A 15,187-nucleotide genomic window follows, 5' to 3' on the forward strand; every position below is an offset into this window, starting at 1 on the left:
CTGGGGGTATATGCCTATCCCATAAGGTAAAGGTAAAGGTTCCCCCGCACATGCGTGCTAGTCGTTTCCAACTGTCCGAGGACGTCTCCATGGTCATGTGGCTGGCATGACTAGACGCCAAAGGCGCACAGAACGCTGTTAGCTTCCCACCGTATTTTTTCCCTGAGGAAGAAGATGTTTCACTTCTCATCCAAGAAGCTTCATCGGTTCTGGCAGGATACTGGGGCGATGGAAGGATTAATTCTGATAGGATGGGTGGGGGTGTTGGAAGAATCATCTTTCTTTGTAGTCATCTGGTTGTTAGCGCTCTCTCTGAGAGTGACCAGACCAGACCAGATGAATGCAAAGACAGATGATCCTTCCAACCCTCTCTCATCCTGTCAGAACTAATCCTTCCATCGCCCCCACTATCCTGCCAGAACCAATGACGCTTTTTGGATGAGAAGTGAAACATCTTGCTGAGGCGGTGGTGGGTGGGTGGGGAACAGTTTAGTTGTCTTTTGAAGAAGCACCTTTGAGACTAAGGGGCAATTATTGTTTCACACTATCACATTGCATGGATGGCTTGGTTCATTACATAAGTGAAACAAGTATCAAATATGTGTTATTTGGCCACTCAAAGTCCTTTTGTACATTGGTAGAACTCAAAATACATAGCTGATTTAAAGTGCCTGCTTAGAGCACCAAAATAGTAGTCCTCTCCCCAAACAAATCAATAGGCTGAAGTCCCCTGTTGACAAACAAGTGTATGGAGCACTGGAGGCTCCACATAGGAAGGAGGCCTCATACTTTGTTTCTCTTCATATTGTCTCTTTCAAAGGAAAGAAAGAACACTGCAATCCATGGACGTTTATGCCATAATCCATGTAATAATCTTTATGGTACTGTGTTTTTTTGTTGTGCAACAGAGTAAGATTTTTTTTCCTTCTGGATAGTTTAGGAATTTGATAATTGCATTGTAAATTGGAAGAACAGGAGAATTCATATAGTGACTTGCTTAAAAAAACAGCTGAAGAATAAGGAATAGATCAGGTGCTCTAAGAAAAACAGTTCCTTTCCTCTGACATCAAAAGGGGATACATCTGAATGTAAGTCACAATTGACAGTCTCAATATATAAGCACATTCCAGTTACAGCATGCAATCTTTAGTTTCTTTGTTTCAGACAGAACATTAGAGGTGAAAAATCAGTATTTTGTATTTTGCATGGAAGAAAAAAAGGAAGGCAATGAGTATGTGTTCAAGCATGTACTAGCTTCTCTGTAGCCTTTACAACTGGTGCTTAAATTAAGAATAACTTGGCATGCAAACTATTTCAATACTCCTGTCAAAGTATTCCAAAGTAAGATCACCAAGCAAATACTTAATCACAAAAGCAGAATGGAAGGAGGGAAGCAGGATTTGCTGCTCTTTTCCTGTGGAAAAAAAATCCAATACAAACAATGGGAGTTGCTCTCCTAGGTAAAGTCTATAGATAAATTTCATGATCCATGAGGTTTTGTGGTTTGACTAGTATGAGTTTTTTTCTATTTTGAGCTAGACCGTGCCCATACACTTGTTTTTTTTAAAAAAAACATTGTATTCCTCTCCAGCATTATGCCTGACCTAGAATGGAAGCAAACAAAAACTGCAAACTGTTAGCTAGCACAATTTTAGTTTAATTAGCAACTATGACCAGCAAATACAGTTATTCAAAGTATTTACTTGTTTTTTCCTCCATAAAATGCTTAAAATGATGAACAAGGGTTTTGGCATATTTAGAGGTGAGGGCCACACATATACATAAGCAATCCTGACACTACCCAACTATTTTCTGGAGGTTTGGAATGAAGTGGAATTAGGTTCCGCTCTTTTCCTTGCAAATCATTTTAAAATAATTGCTTTTGTCTTGCTAATAGCAATACACAGGGCTTTTTTTCTCATAGAACACTCAGAACGGAGTTCCGGCACCTTTTTTGGATGGAACTTTTTAGGGTAGGCAAGGCAGGTTGTATGACATGTGTGAGTTCCGGCACCTTTTTCTTTTACAAAAAAAAAGCACTGGCAATACAAGAATTCTAAGCAGGTCACTTAGTCCTTTTCAACCCTAACCCTTTCTCTAAAATAGTTGGTTAACAATGCTCTTCAGTGTGCTATATAGGCCAGCTGCAAATATACTTTCATTAAATTGTTTTGTATTAACAGGACTAAATTTTCATGAGTTATAGTGTTACTGATTTCAAATGCAGAACTTTGGGCAGAAAGACAAGATATAAATAAAATCACTCTAGGAACCAATTCAATAAAGTGTGCAAGAGATCTCTTTATCTGTAGTAAGTGACTATTGTAAAGAGCTTCATCCCCTCCTCCAATAACCCCACTACTGGCACTTCTACATAGTTTCACTGTGAAATGGTAAAAAACAAAAGAAAAATTATGCAATACTGGGACCGTGTTCATTGCTAATTGCCAAGGAATCTCATGAATTAACTAGTTCTTCCTTCGTCCAATGAAACAGCACAAAGAAGTGCTTTAGCCAGTACCCTATTACTATACCTCTTTTGTTTTGATGAGTGAAAAAATCTTACCCCTAAAGCAGGTGATTGGCAAAATTAACCCTCAGGTACTTTTAATTCAAGAAGGCACAGGGGAAATTCAATGAGCTAGGACAAAGTGATTTTGACTGCCACCCAACAGCACCAATGAAACTGTCTCAGTGCTATGTTTGCAGTGTTTTCTCTACATGTTTCAAGTGTTTATGTTTGTAGTGTTTTCTCTGGAAGAGTCACTGAAATTAACTCAACTAAAAAGATTCCCTCAAGACCAACTGTGTTGTAAATTGGGCATGATGCCAATCCAGATCAGCAGCCTCTGTATGGAAGGGGTTTAATGAAAGGACTAAAATGATTGTGCGGCAACCTCCAAGTAAGCTCTTCTCTCCTTGAACAAAGAAACAGATTTCAGTCTTTGCTGACATCTAGTGATCATCTGGTTTTTGGCAGCCCAGATTGGTAGCTCTGTTTTGAAAGATAGCATCTATTTGACCCCCTTTAAATTCAGAAAAGGATCAAATAACAACAGAGTAAGACTTCTCGTGATTCATGCATTGGAGCTGGAATCCCTACAACAAGGATGGCCAGCTTTCGGAGGCACCAGCAGATGTGATCAGAACTTTGAGATGATGTGTTAGGAACATTCACAAAATGTTTAGCTTTGTGCAATCACAAAATGTATGCCAGGATGAATGTTACCAGTTCCAAAACTTAAATAATATAGGACAAAGAATTACATATTCCTTTGCAACTAAATCTTACCTTAACCTACTTGATAAGAGCATATAATTATTCAAGATGTTACTACTTAGCCTCTGACAGAATTAAAAACTTTTCTTCCTATCTTTCCTTTGACCGATTCCATCTTTTCAGGGCTTAAGCAAGCAGTTCATGGGAATTACAAATGTATCAGGCTACCAAACCCGGTTTTAGTTTTTTTTTAAATGCTACAATCAGCTTTTTTTAGACAGCTGGGGTGGTGGCAGTCGGAATTCTTTAAGGAATTGGCCTTCTTTTTAATCAAAATCAATGTTAGGTTTTTACATTTTTCTAGACAAGCTTATATTTAAATGTAAAATGAGTATTATAGCATAAAAATATTACCTAAAATTTACAGATACATTCCACAAAGGTTACCATCACATGACTTCAACTATCTTTGAATAGAAAAACGTAATTTCGACTCTTTAAGGTCCCGTTTCTTACATCACCCACTAAACCAGAAGGGACCCAGATTGTTGGGGGCAATAAACTGACTTTGTAATAATGCCGCTGGGGGGGGCCCCCAAAAGCCCTAATAAGCAGCCATATACATAGAATGAAGGCTATTGCTAAGCACATTGATTTGTGCTTAGATTGTAAACCGCCCTGAGTCTTCGGAGAAGGGCGGGATATAAATGGGATTAAAATAAAATTAAAAAAAATCCCGTCACCATGGGAACCACGGAGCGGAAGTTCTGGAAAGGGACCTGATCCTATAGTCGCGTTATTATGGCGTCACTAAATACTTTCCGTAAACAAACGCAGGCTTACTTTTTCGCCGCCGAAAATTGCGTGCGCGTGGGAACGGCCTGCGAGGGCGAGAGCTTCCTCATTCGGATACGGCTACGCTAGCGCCGTTTTAATCCGTGTGGTGAATCTTTGCCGGCTACCAATTAACATTCCCCGCCCCCCTCAGCTTTGAAGAAGAAACACTTTAGCTAGTGAATTCGGGACAGGCGGGGCAGCGGACGCCGCACTCTCGGGGGGCCTTTTGACCGTTGCCTGGGCATTTTATCCGACCGCTGGGAAACCCCGCGGCTGTCAGGCCGGTCTCTTTCTGGAGGGGGCGCTGCCTTGAACCTGCTCCCGCATGTTTGGCCTCCGCTCGGTGTGGGAGGCCGTGGAAGGGAAGCGGATGGCGTTGCCCTCCGTTCATAAATGTGTCCAAGTGAGTGACGAAGGGCAGCTCGCTGTGGCAGCTCGGAGCAGCCGAGTTTCACTCCACCTGCGTCCCCCCCCCAAGAGGGTTGGATTGCACTGTTTTGGATGGGAAAGGCAGGAGCTGTAGGGCAGGATTTCTCAGACTGGGCAACTTCGAGGCAAGTGGGAAATCGCGAGGAGGTTTGAAGTCCACACGTCCCAAAGTTGCCAAGTTTGAGAAACAAGTTAGATGTAGGGCATCACTTCGGGGAGAGAGCGAGAGAGAGAGGGGGGGGGGCGAGCTGTGGGAAGGTGGTTGCTTTGGCTCCTGGGTGTTTCCCGGTTGCCCAGAAATTCCTGCGTATCCGTATTATTCTGCAGATTCTACGTCTGCAGATCGCGTAAGGCTCAAAGAGCCAGTCCCTTTTCCTCCGAGGCAATTAGGAAAAACAACAACACAACCACCTAGGTATTTTTCCTACTGAAGGAAACGGTACTTTTTTTTCTGATGATAGATAAATCGGGCTGGGAATGTCATGTTGGGGAATATATTTCATGAAAGCAGTGTACCTTTCTTCTTTCCCCATATCAGTAGTGCTTGGTCCTTTGGATAGCTGCGTGATTAGTAGGAAGGTATCTTTAGTCTTCTCCTCCAGCAGTCTCCCTTCCCCCCCCTCACGGTAAATTTTATAGCTATTAAAAATGTCTCTATTCTCTCCCTTAATTTTTTTACTCCTAGTAAAAAATTATTTCCAACAGTCTAGAAAATGTTTTAAAATGACATTTTTCTTGCAGTTCCCTGCAATAGTAAGATAGAGATTTTGAAGGACCTAGATCTCCCAAAATTTATGCATGCTCAAATCCCATCCGTCATCCTCAGGCTGGTGGCTTCAGCTTCCTTCTTCTTCCTTCTACATACATACATACATACATACATACATACATATATATACACATACATACATATATATATATATATACATATATATATATACACATACATACATATATATATATAGACACACATATATATACACACACACACATATATATATATATATACACACACACATATATAGTTTAGGATGCAGGAATATTTCTTAATTGAAAATCAGTAGTAAAAATGGTATATAAGAAAAAGATGTGTACAGTAAAAGGTTAGAGCTGGAAGGGGCTGCTTTTTTATTGCTAGTCTGAGAAACATAGAATGCAGGCTTTGGAAAGGTCAGTGCTGCAGAGTTTACACTTTGTGATATGTGAGTAGAGAATGAAAGTGGAATGAATTTAAAATTAGCAAAGTTTCGATAAAGTGGCTGACAGATGATGTAGTGATTGAAAAGTGGAAATAAAGTGAAAAAATGGCACTTTGATATGTGCCACATTTCTGCAGATAACTTACTACATGTTTCTCACTTTAATAATCAAATTAATGTACATGTTGATGTCATAATTAGTAATAAAAATAGCTGTTGGGGAAAACTATTAATTGTGTTTGATAATTTTATAAGGTAGGGTCATTTCAGTTTTTGGAGTTTTGAAAGTGTATGTAGGTCGGTTCTTTAAAGTGCTTGACTAAACAAAGGCAGCCCTATAAAATGAACATGGGTTATTTCATACTACGAATGTTACTGTATTACATTAAATAACCTGCATTTGCTTGTATTCTTATTAATTAAATTTATATGTCACCCATCTCTCCAATAAGTCAACTCTGGGCAACTCTTTGTTTTTAAACGCAAGAAAAATTGTCTCATTTTTCCAGCTCAATCAAGAAAATCAGCTGCTCCTTAAAAAGCTGAGGCATGTACGCCTAAAAAACAAGCAGCTGGAATGTGATGTAGTGCAGCTGCATGATAAACTACGTGAACAAAAGAAGTGCTTGCCTGCCTGTGTCACAAGGAAAGAGTAAGAATGGCTATACTCTAAGCACCTGCCTCTTAAGAATCAAAGACAGGGGTGTCATGTGACATGTCGCGATGTATCCTGACTTTTTTTTTCCATTGCCGGCAATGGGGTGGGTGCGGTTTTGGCATGACACATCCGGCCCATGGGCTGGCAGTTTGACACCCCTGATCTAAGATTTCACTTAGAATTCTAATATGTATAAAGATTTAGCTTCTCATCTGTCAGTTTCTTCATTAAAGCAATATTTGATTCAAACTTACATAGAATCATTGATGAATGAGTTTAAATTGAAGGCCATGCCACACACTTCTAGACGTTCTTTCCTAAAGTTTATTATTCACATAGAAATATAATGATTAAGCATTAAGATAAATATCTGTATCATTACCCAACACAATATTTTAGCTTAACATACTAACTTTGGATCGATTCAGTTAGTCTTGTGAATAATTAATATTTGTAAAGGTTGTAGCCCCAATTTTTGAAAGGTTTTGGCCTGCTGTAATTAGGACATAGCATGGCATTTGCAAGACTGGATTAGTACTTTTGTCATTTTAATGAAAGGCTCTTTCATTAAAAGATGAAAGAATTCTTGGTTTTTAGGGAAATGTAGGCAAATGGAAGTGGGTTCTTTGCCTGACGGTGGGAAATTCTTTATGTCCAATAAATAGATCTTACTGGATTTAAGAACATTTACTTCCAGAAAGATAAACATGGGTTTATAGAATTAAATGGTTATGTATGAGAATTGAAGTTACAGTAATTTGAGAAATTGGCAGAGGCTTCATAACCAATGTATAAAATACTTAAATTGGAAAATATGGATTTTAAACTAGCCTTCCCAAATATCGTGCTTCGCAACTCCAGTCGCCTTAATGCAGAATAGCCATAGGCATAAGATGCCCAAGCATAACGGGAACCCAAGATGATCAAGTTAGAGACTACTATGTACTTCAGTTTATGATCACATAGATTGAGGGCAAGAGAAGAAAGGGACGACAGAGAATGAGGTGGCTGGATGGAGTCACTGAAGCAGTAGGCGTGAGCTTAAATGGACTCCAGAAGATGGTAGAGGACAGGAAGGCCTGGAGGAACGTCGTCCATAGGGTCGCGATGGGTCGGACACGACCGCAGCTAACAAAAACAACAAAAACAACTACCAGTATCCATGTCTTTTTCTTCTGAATGTTTTTTATATATAGATGGTATTTATCTTCGAGATTAAAAGGAGATTTGAGATTTTAGTATTCTCTCTCAACTTTATTGGATTTTTAGGAAGGTTAGATAAAAAACCCATTACATCAATAATATTCAATATGAAGTGTTTTTATTTAATTGGCTGTTTATTTTAGTGTACAGATTCAAACAGAGTTTCACTTATACCAAAAAGGTGATGGCATTCATCACAAGGAACACGAAGTAGTAAAGGAACATGCCAGGTGAGTTTTGGAACACAAGTCAAACATACATCTTAGCACATAATTTGGATTCTTGGTCAACAATACAAACAAAAGCCTTTAATGACACTACAACCACTCTTTATACATTTATCCATAAATATACAGATCCATCTTTGAGTTATTTTCTGCTCAGTGTTGAAATATTTGTTAAGGTCCATTATTCTGTTATTTGACTGTATAAAAATGTTCTGTTAGTTCTCCCTTCCATAACAGATGATAGAACAAAAGTTATATCTGTGGTGTATGTTTTTAATTACACATTGCCAAATAGAAAGCTTCCAAGAAGAGTCATCTACACAGTTATAAAGTTTTAATTTAATTTAATTTAATTTAATTTATTAATATTTGTATACCGCCCTTCTCCCGAAGGACTCAGGGCGGTGTACAGGGCAAGAATAAAACACAAAGCTACAAAAATTAAAAAGTAATTAAATACATGCCCAACAATAAATACATTAATAAAACCCCAATAAAGTGATAGTAAAAACCCCACCAATCCCCCCTCAGGCCAGGCCGGCTTGTTCGAACAGGTATGTTTTCAGATCGCGGCGAAAGGAGCGAAGATCGGGCGCCGTCCGGAGCTCAACCGGTAACTGGTTCCATAGCTCCGGGGCACCCACAGAGAAAGACCTCCCCCTGGGGGCCACCAATCTACATTCTCTGACCGGTGGCACCCTGAGGAGGCCCTCTCTGTGGGAACGCACAGGGCGGAGGGAAGTTGACTAAAACATTACCATATTACTGGTAAAATGCTCACTTTTTTCAAAAAAATATCCCTTGATATTTTATTGGTCCATTGCTGGACCAGTGGACTGCAGCAGATGCATGATTTTTTTTTTATTTCTCCCAATGGGACACCAGTGGGCTCATTATACCCCCCCCACTCCATTGTTTGTGCAGTGGACATGAGAGGAAAAGAAACACATGGCTATGCAACAGTCCAGTGATCCCCAACCTGGTCTGTGACTTGTTAGGAACTGGGCCAACACAACTGGAGGTGACCGGTGGGCAAGCAAGCGAAGCTTCATCTGTGTTTGTAGCTGCTCCCCAGCGCTAGCGTCACCACCTCAGCTCCATCTCAGATCATCAGGCATGAGATTCTCATAGAAGCATGAGCCCTACTGGAAACTGTGTGTGTGAAGGATCTAGGTTGTACACTCCTCCTCCCCCTCCTGGTGTATGGAAAATTGTCTTCCAAGAAACCTGTCCCCAGTGCCAAAAAGGTTGGGGACTGCTGCAACAGTCCACTGAAGGGAAATATGTTGAAGGACACAGCACAACATGTCAAGCACAAGGGGGTCCACAATGGGGTTCCTACACAGAACCTCTGTTAATTGGAAGCAACCAATGTGTGGTGAATTGTCCAGTATAGATTACTAGTATTGAAGGAAGATGATCCCAGGCATTCAGAGACTTGCCCATATGTGTGAAAGCGATTGGGGCTTGCGATTCTTGCATTACATGAGAGGCGCTGAAGCAGGAAACTCTGCCAGTTGGAGGCTGTGGTGAGCAGAGTCTAGACAAACCGCCAGGCCTTTGCTGTGGCTAAAACAGATAAATAGCTTCCATTCTTTTTCAGTGAAAATTTGTATAGATATTCATATTTGGAAGACTAACGATTCTTCTACTTTTGCTTCCAGAGTACTTCAGCTGTATAATGAACTGAAGAAAAGGTACAATAAAGAAGTCAAAACAAATCAAAGACAAAATGAAACAGTTGCAATGCTGTCTGTAAGCTTTAATCATTTGATCACTTTGACATAAACTAAAAAAAATGAAATGTGTTTGGTATATATAGAATACTGTATTTTTGCATGTTTCATAAGCATATTGCAAGATATATTTACTGTCTGTTTTTCATTCAGTTGTGGTTTTCTAATAAAACATTGTCACATGTATCTCTGTCCATCACTGCTATTAAAGTAAAATGACAACGTCAAGGAATATCTGCAGACAGACAATATTTATGGCATTGTGTTCTTGAATTATTTCATAATTCTTTCATATACTGTCAGAACATGATAAACTTTCCCTTTGTAAGTTAACATGATAATCGTTTGGATTGACCTGATATAGGATAATTTAATTTGGCCTTTTGTTTTTATGATACATGTCTTATTTTTAAGTGTTGTCATCTGCTCCAAGCCCCCAGGAAGTAAGGAAAATAGGTAGTTAAGATAGAGAAATGGGTTTTTGCAAGTAGCTTTTGCCCTTGAACCTAACTGCAGGACAAATATGCCTTGTAACGTGTTTTTTTCTACCATCTTGCCACGCTGTTGCTTTAATCTCATATCCAGCCCATGAGTGAGGCAGCCTTATAATGCTTGGCATCTGCAACAATATATTAGTGGCATTTATCATTGTTTAGATAGGACAGTGACTCTTTAAATCACATATTTATTTCTAACCTCGGTTTTTAAAAAAGTAATTTTGAATTGATGTCCCAATTGCCCTTCCCTAGTATGTTTAAGAATGTGTTAATTTTCTTGTTCTTTAAAATTGTTCAACTATTTAATCACAGGGTAAAATTAATAATCTGGAACACCAACTTCATTTAGCAAACCAAAAGATAAATGCCTTGGAATATAAAAAAAAGGACAAATTTGTTCCAATTCAGAGAAGAATGTCATCTGACAAATGTATGTGCAAAAAGAAGGGAAGCTGTTCCTGCAAATATTTAGGTAATACTTTTTTTCTCATATTTCCGCTTCATTGGCTCTTGATTTCATGTGTTACCTTTTGGCATATTCTTATCTATGACTGAATGAAGATTAGAAGTTTCTAAATGTTTGCAACACAGGGCAGTTTTGTCTTTTATTTGAATGTAAAAAAATTGGTTTACAAAAATTGTTTACAAACATATGCAAAATAGAATGAATTTGTAGAAATGGACAGACATTGAAAATGAAAGAAAGAAGATTCAGAATACTTTAGAACATGGGATACATTTTATCAATGGCTAGAAAAATGAGGGAGAGAGAAAGGAGTTTAACATGTAACATGTAGCTGATAAAATATTAAGAATTTGTGATTACAAAAAAATAATAAAATATGGTTATTAAAAAAAAGAATGAATTTGCTTACAATGGGCACAATCCCAGAGTCCCAGAAACAGACCGATGCTTTCTTAGTTCAGATTATTGGGACTGGGTGAGCAGGAATTGATTCAAGAACCCTTCCCAATTCTCTGCTGCTAAGCTGGGGGTGGGGGTGGGGTGGGAATTTATACCAGCTCTCACTGATAAGGGAGAAAAAAAACATAGATTACAGATATTTTTGCTGTGCCATACTGTAGAGAGATTTTAAAGTATGGTTTGAAAGAAAAAAGGGAAATGGAAAACTTCTAGTCTTATTAATTGGTAGAGACAGCATGTGAGCCTTAGTATGTATGCACATGCACTGTGGTCATATTTCACAAAAATTTCACTTAGACATTTACACCTACATTGTACAGTGAGATGTAATGTGTATTCGTAGAAAGGAAGGGGCAAGGCAGAAGAATTCAGAGGATTTAAGGAGCTGCACCTAATTCCTTGATATAGTCCATGTGTAGCTCCTGAGCCAAAGGTAATATGTTTGTGTGTATAAATGGAAATCCAGTAATTTGAATATTAGAGACCCTTGCATTGAAAATGCATATAATTAACTTCTTCCTACTCCAAAAAGACTTATTAAAAATACTTCCTATTAAGATGCAAACATTGCTTAACGAAATAGTACCATAATTATGTTTTCTATAGTCTCCTTTATTTAGAACAGAGGTGGGGAACTATGGCCCTTAAGGAGAATTGATGGTATGTACTGTTTATTTTCAGACTAGGACCAGGAAATGGACCATCACTTGTCATAAAGTTTACTGGCTTTATTTCTGTCAGTGTAATCTATATTATAGTGAGAGTAGATAGAGGAGATGTGCATCACTAGAGAAGAAGTGTTACTGTTATCACCTTATAGGAAGTGCTGTCAAATTATGTGCAATTCTGAATAGATTTTTAATTTTAGTCTGGTACATATTCTCTACAATATATTTGAGTATGTTGTAACTGCTGTTGCTGAGTGACATCATTTTCCTCTTTCAAATTGATTATTGTATTTGGCTTGTGCAAAGGATTTTTTTTTACCATATTTTATCTATACTACTTCTCTGGCTCCTGCATTATATAAACTGGTCTTAGTTGCTGTAAATTCCTTGCCCTATACAGCCAAAATGGTTTTCTGTGCTTGGACCATAAATCCATAAAACAAAGGGAGAGACTAGCCCATGGTCACCTACTTAGCTTTGGGCCTAAGAGAGGACTAGAACTTACAGTGTCCTGGTTTACATTGTGGTGGCTTAACTATACCATTAAACTCTACCACTGTTAACATTTTCTTCTTTCACCAAGACTGACTTCTTAGACTGACAACTGCTTTATGCCAGTGCTTGCAGATCTGCGGTTTCCAGAACCTTTGAGATTTTCTCTTTTCACAACTGCTTTGTCTTTGACTGTTTCGTTATTCTGAATTCTCTGTAAGATACCTTGACTCTTCAGCAAATAAAATCAGATGATGATAAGACCATAAAACTGAAATTGAAATACTGTATTTTCAGGCCTTAAACCTGACATATTCTAAGAGGAAAACCTGATTTTACAGAAGTGAAAACAATTCTGAGGTACAGTTAAAAAAGAATAAGAACATAATTTTTATCTTTTAGTGACTTTAAAGAGATTACTTATGTACTTTAGACCAGCTGCTTTATGAGACACAGCAACTGAAGATGGAAAATGAAACGCTTTCCAAAGAAAGAAGAATGTTAAAAAATGAGCTCGCTGCATTAGATAAGGTGGGTTTTTAAAAAAAAAATATTGAGGCAATGTAGAGAAAGCTCCCATTTGCAAATGGAAAATGTCTGCTATAGGAGATAAAGTTTTATGCATTGTTACATTGTGAGTGTGCTCTAGAAGCTTTAGCTTTGCTGATCAGTGGATAGGGATAGGTGAAGTAATGCTTCCCCTTCCAAGCAGAGGCGTATTTAAGAATGTATAATGTTCTTTGCCTGTTTGTATGTATCTTTGGGTTGAAGATACAGTTGTCTGTTAAATGTATTATTCTGTGTATTTAAGACAGTTCTTTGAAAACTTCTAAGTACAGGTGTGATACTATATAGGATGAAATCATGCTATAGATTATAATACAAAGATGGATAATAAAAAGTTCTAAATATATAATCCTATGTGCAATCAATTCTATTTTCAAATAATTTTTGTTATTTTAAGATTGTAATATATGTTAGAGATACTACATACAGCATTTGATTTGGACACTATGTTTATCTGTAGAAAGGGAATTTGTTTTATGTCTATTATCTTCTTTGTATTAAATTTGGAACCTTAGAAATATGGCCAGTTGAATTCATTATTTTAACTGATTTTATACACATATGTATAATTTATAAAAACAAAACACTGAATTAATGAAGGATTTAGTGCTAGGGCAGGAGTCGTGATTCATTATTACAAATGTAGGATTTGTAATAACAATTTCTTCAATTAGCAAATTTTGTAATTATTTGAAGCAGGGATGTTCTTTGTAGAAAGGAACAAAGTTTGAGACAAAGTATCTAATTCAGAAGTAGAATTTTAGTAAAACATTTTGTGTCATAACTTTTCAGGATTTCTTTGATGAAATAGAAGATTTAAAATATGCTCTACAAGAAGCCATAAAGCTGAATACTCATTATGAAAAGTGTTTAAAAAAGTTAAGTTCCACTTATGGAATCACTTCTACATCAGGGTTGACAGCTGGCAATCCTCGTACAACTTTATGGAAATAATATGCTCAGTCAAGATTATTATTAATGTATACTGAGTGTATACAGAAAAATCAACTCTCAACTGAGTAACTTCTTAATTTGTGCAATAAAATCATGACTCTTACCCATTTTTCATTTTGCATAATTTGTATACTTTTTATTCTTCCTCTATTTTTAATAAATTTGGGACTGGCTTTAAATGCAATGCTTAACTGTGGTTTGGCATTCAGTAAGTGAAGGTGAATGAGGTACTTAAGCTCTTCCATTTGCTCTGTCTTCTGGAGGCATATATCAAAAGAGGAAAATAGAAGTAATTGATTCTGATTTTTAAACTAATTGTAGAACTTCCTTATGTCTGAACTTGGGGACCTATGTTTAGTTCAAACTATGGTTGTTCTATCCAAAGGTATTTCAAGGTTATTTTTATAGCTTAGATGTGTGGAACTTTTTTTGAAAATGAATGTGTGATATGTCCAGCAAGTCATTGTTAAAACAATAACTTTGGGCTATATTCTCAGCCCATTTTTCCTTACAGAGGTATTGAGAGAATAACATTAGGAAAAAATATGTAACAGGTCTTAAACCAGCAGTCCCCAATCTTTATGGCTTGATAGTCCGGCAGGGTGGGGAGAAGGGAACTGGTCTGCGCAAGTGGTGGGCCAGTGTGTGCATGTTCGTGTCTGCCCACCACTTGTGCAAATGCAGCCGGCCTGCCACTTGCACAAATTGAGCTGTGCACATGTGCACTCACCAGTCGCTTGCACAGCTCTGTTCTAAATGGGCCATGTGTGGCCTGGGGACCCTTGTCTTAAACTGCTAAGGTGATTTGTGTCTTGCTGGGGATGGATAAGCAGGATGATTTATTTGTAAGCCTACAAAATGCTTGCTAAATAATTTGCCTATAAAATAGATCATATTTGTTTGGATTCCATGGAGGCAAATCTCAATGAGATGATTGTGACAACATCCAATGTTATCTAGGATTTGGGTTAAAGGAAGAGAATGTCCCAATAGTTTTCAACAGCATTTTTAATGAATTGTTTGAACTGATAGTGTCCCTTATTACCAGTGCTTTTTTTGTAAAAGAAAAAGGTGCCGGAACTCACACATGTCATACAACCCGCCTTGCCTACCCTACAAGGTTCCATCCAAAAAAGGTGCTGGAACTCCATTCTGAGCGTTCTATGACAAAAAAAGCCCTGAGTATTACACTTTTAAGGGTTACATAAAATTCTAAGAATCTTTTTAAAAATGTAAATTATACAGCTTTTATTTTTTGATACATATATTCTATAGATATATCCTCTTAAAAGTATATTTCAAAATAAATGAATTGCTGATCTAAATTAATGAAGATAGTTCTTCCATTTCAGTTGCAGACTATTCTAGAGGAAGTAGATTTCTTTCTTTTGGAGTTCAGGTCCAAGCACAGGGCAGAAACCACAGGTCACTAGGACTGGGTTAAGTCCTAGATAAGGGTGTGTATGACTTCTGCTCTTATTCAAGAAGCTGGGGCTCACTCATAGAAAAGAACAGGTGGCAGGTTTCAAATATTTAGGAATAGCTGTGTGCTTGAAGAAAGCTCACTGCAGCTGC

At 37.8% G+C, this 15,187-nt stretch overlaps 1 protein-coding gene across 4 annotated transcripts; it reads left to right on the forward strand.

The window, feature by feature from the left end:
- Window positions 1-4,124: 4,124 nt before the first annotated feature.
- Window positions 4,125-13,773, forward strand: LOC308665889 (uncharacterized protein). 4 transcript variants are annotated; one of them, XR_014025990.1, is made up of 7 exons: window positions 4,125-4,460; window positions 6,195-6,337; window positions 7,690-7,776; window positions 9,438-9,528; window positions 10,319-10,478; window positions 12,494-12,622; window positions 13,451-13,590. XR_014025990.1 is itself a non-coding variant. In XM_081324226.1 (7 exons), the coding sequence occupies exons 1-7, from the start codon at window positions 4,383-4,385 to the stop codon at window positions 13,610-13,612; spliced, it is 819 nt and encodes a 272-aa protein (XP_081180352.1). In that variant the 5' UTR covers window positions 4,144-4,382; the 3' UTR covers window positions 13,613-13,773. The 4 variants fall into 4 exon arrangements, 3 of the variants coding, with proteins under 3 accessions (XP_081180354.1, XP_081180352.1, XP_081180353.1); XM_081324226.1 differs by having other exon boundaries at window positions 4,144-4,460; window positions 12,525-12,622; window positions 13,451-13,773; XM_081324228.1 differs by lacking the exon at window positions 13,451-13,590 and having other exon boundaries at window positions 12,494-13,420.
- The last annotated feature ends 1,414 nt before the right edge of the window (window positions 13,774-15,187 follow it).

This window comes from Vipera berus, assembly GCF_964194415.1.
Source record: "Vipera berus genome assembly, chromosome: 3".
Taxonomy (NCBI): domain Eukaryota; kingdom Metazoa; phylum Chordata; class Lepidosauria; order Squamata; family Viperidae; genus Vipera; species Vipera berus.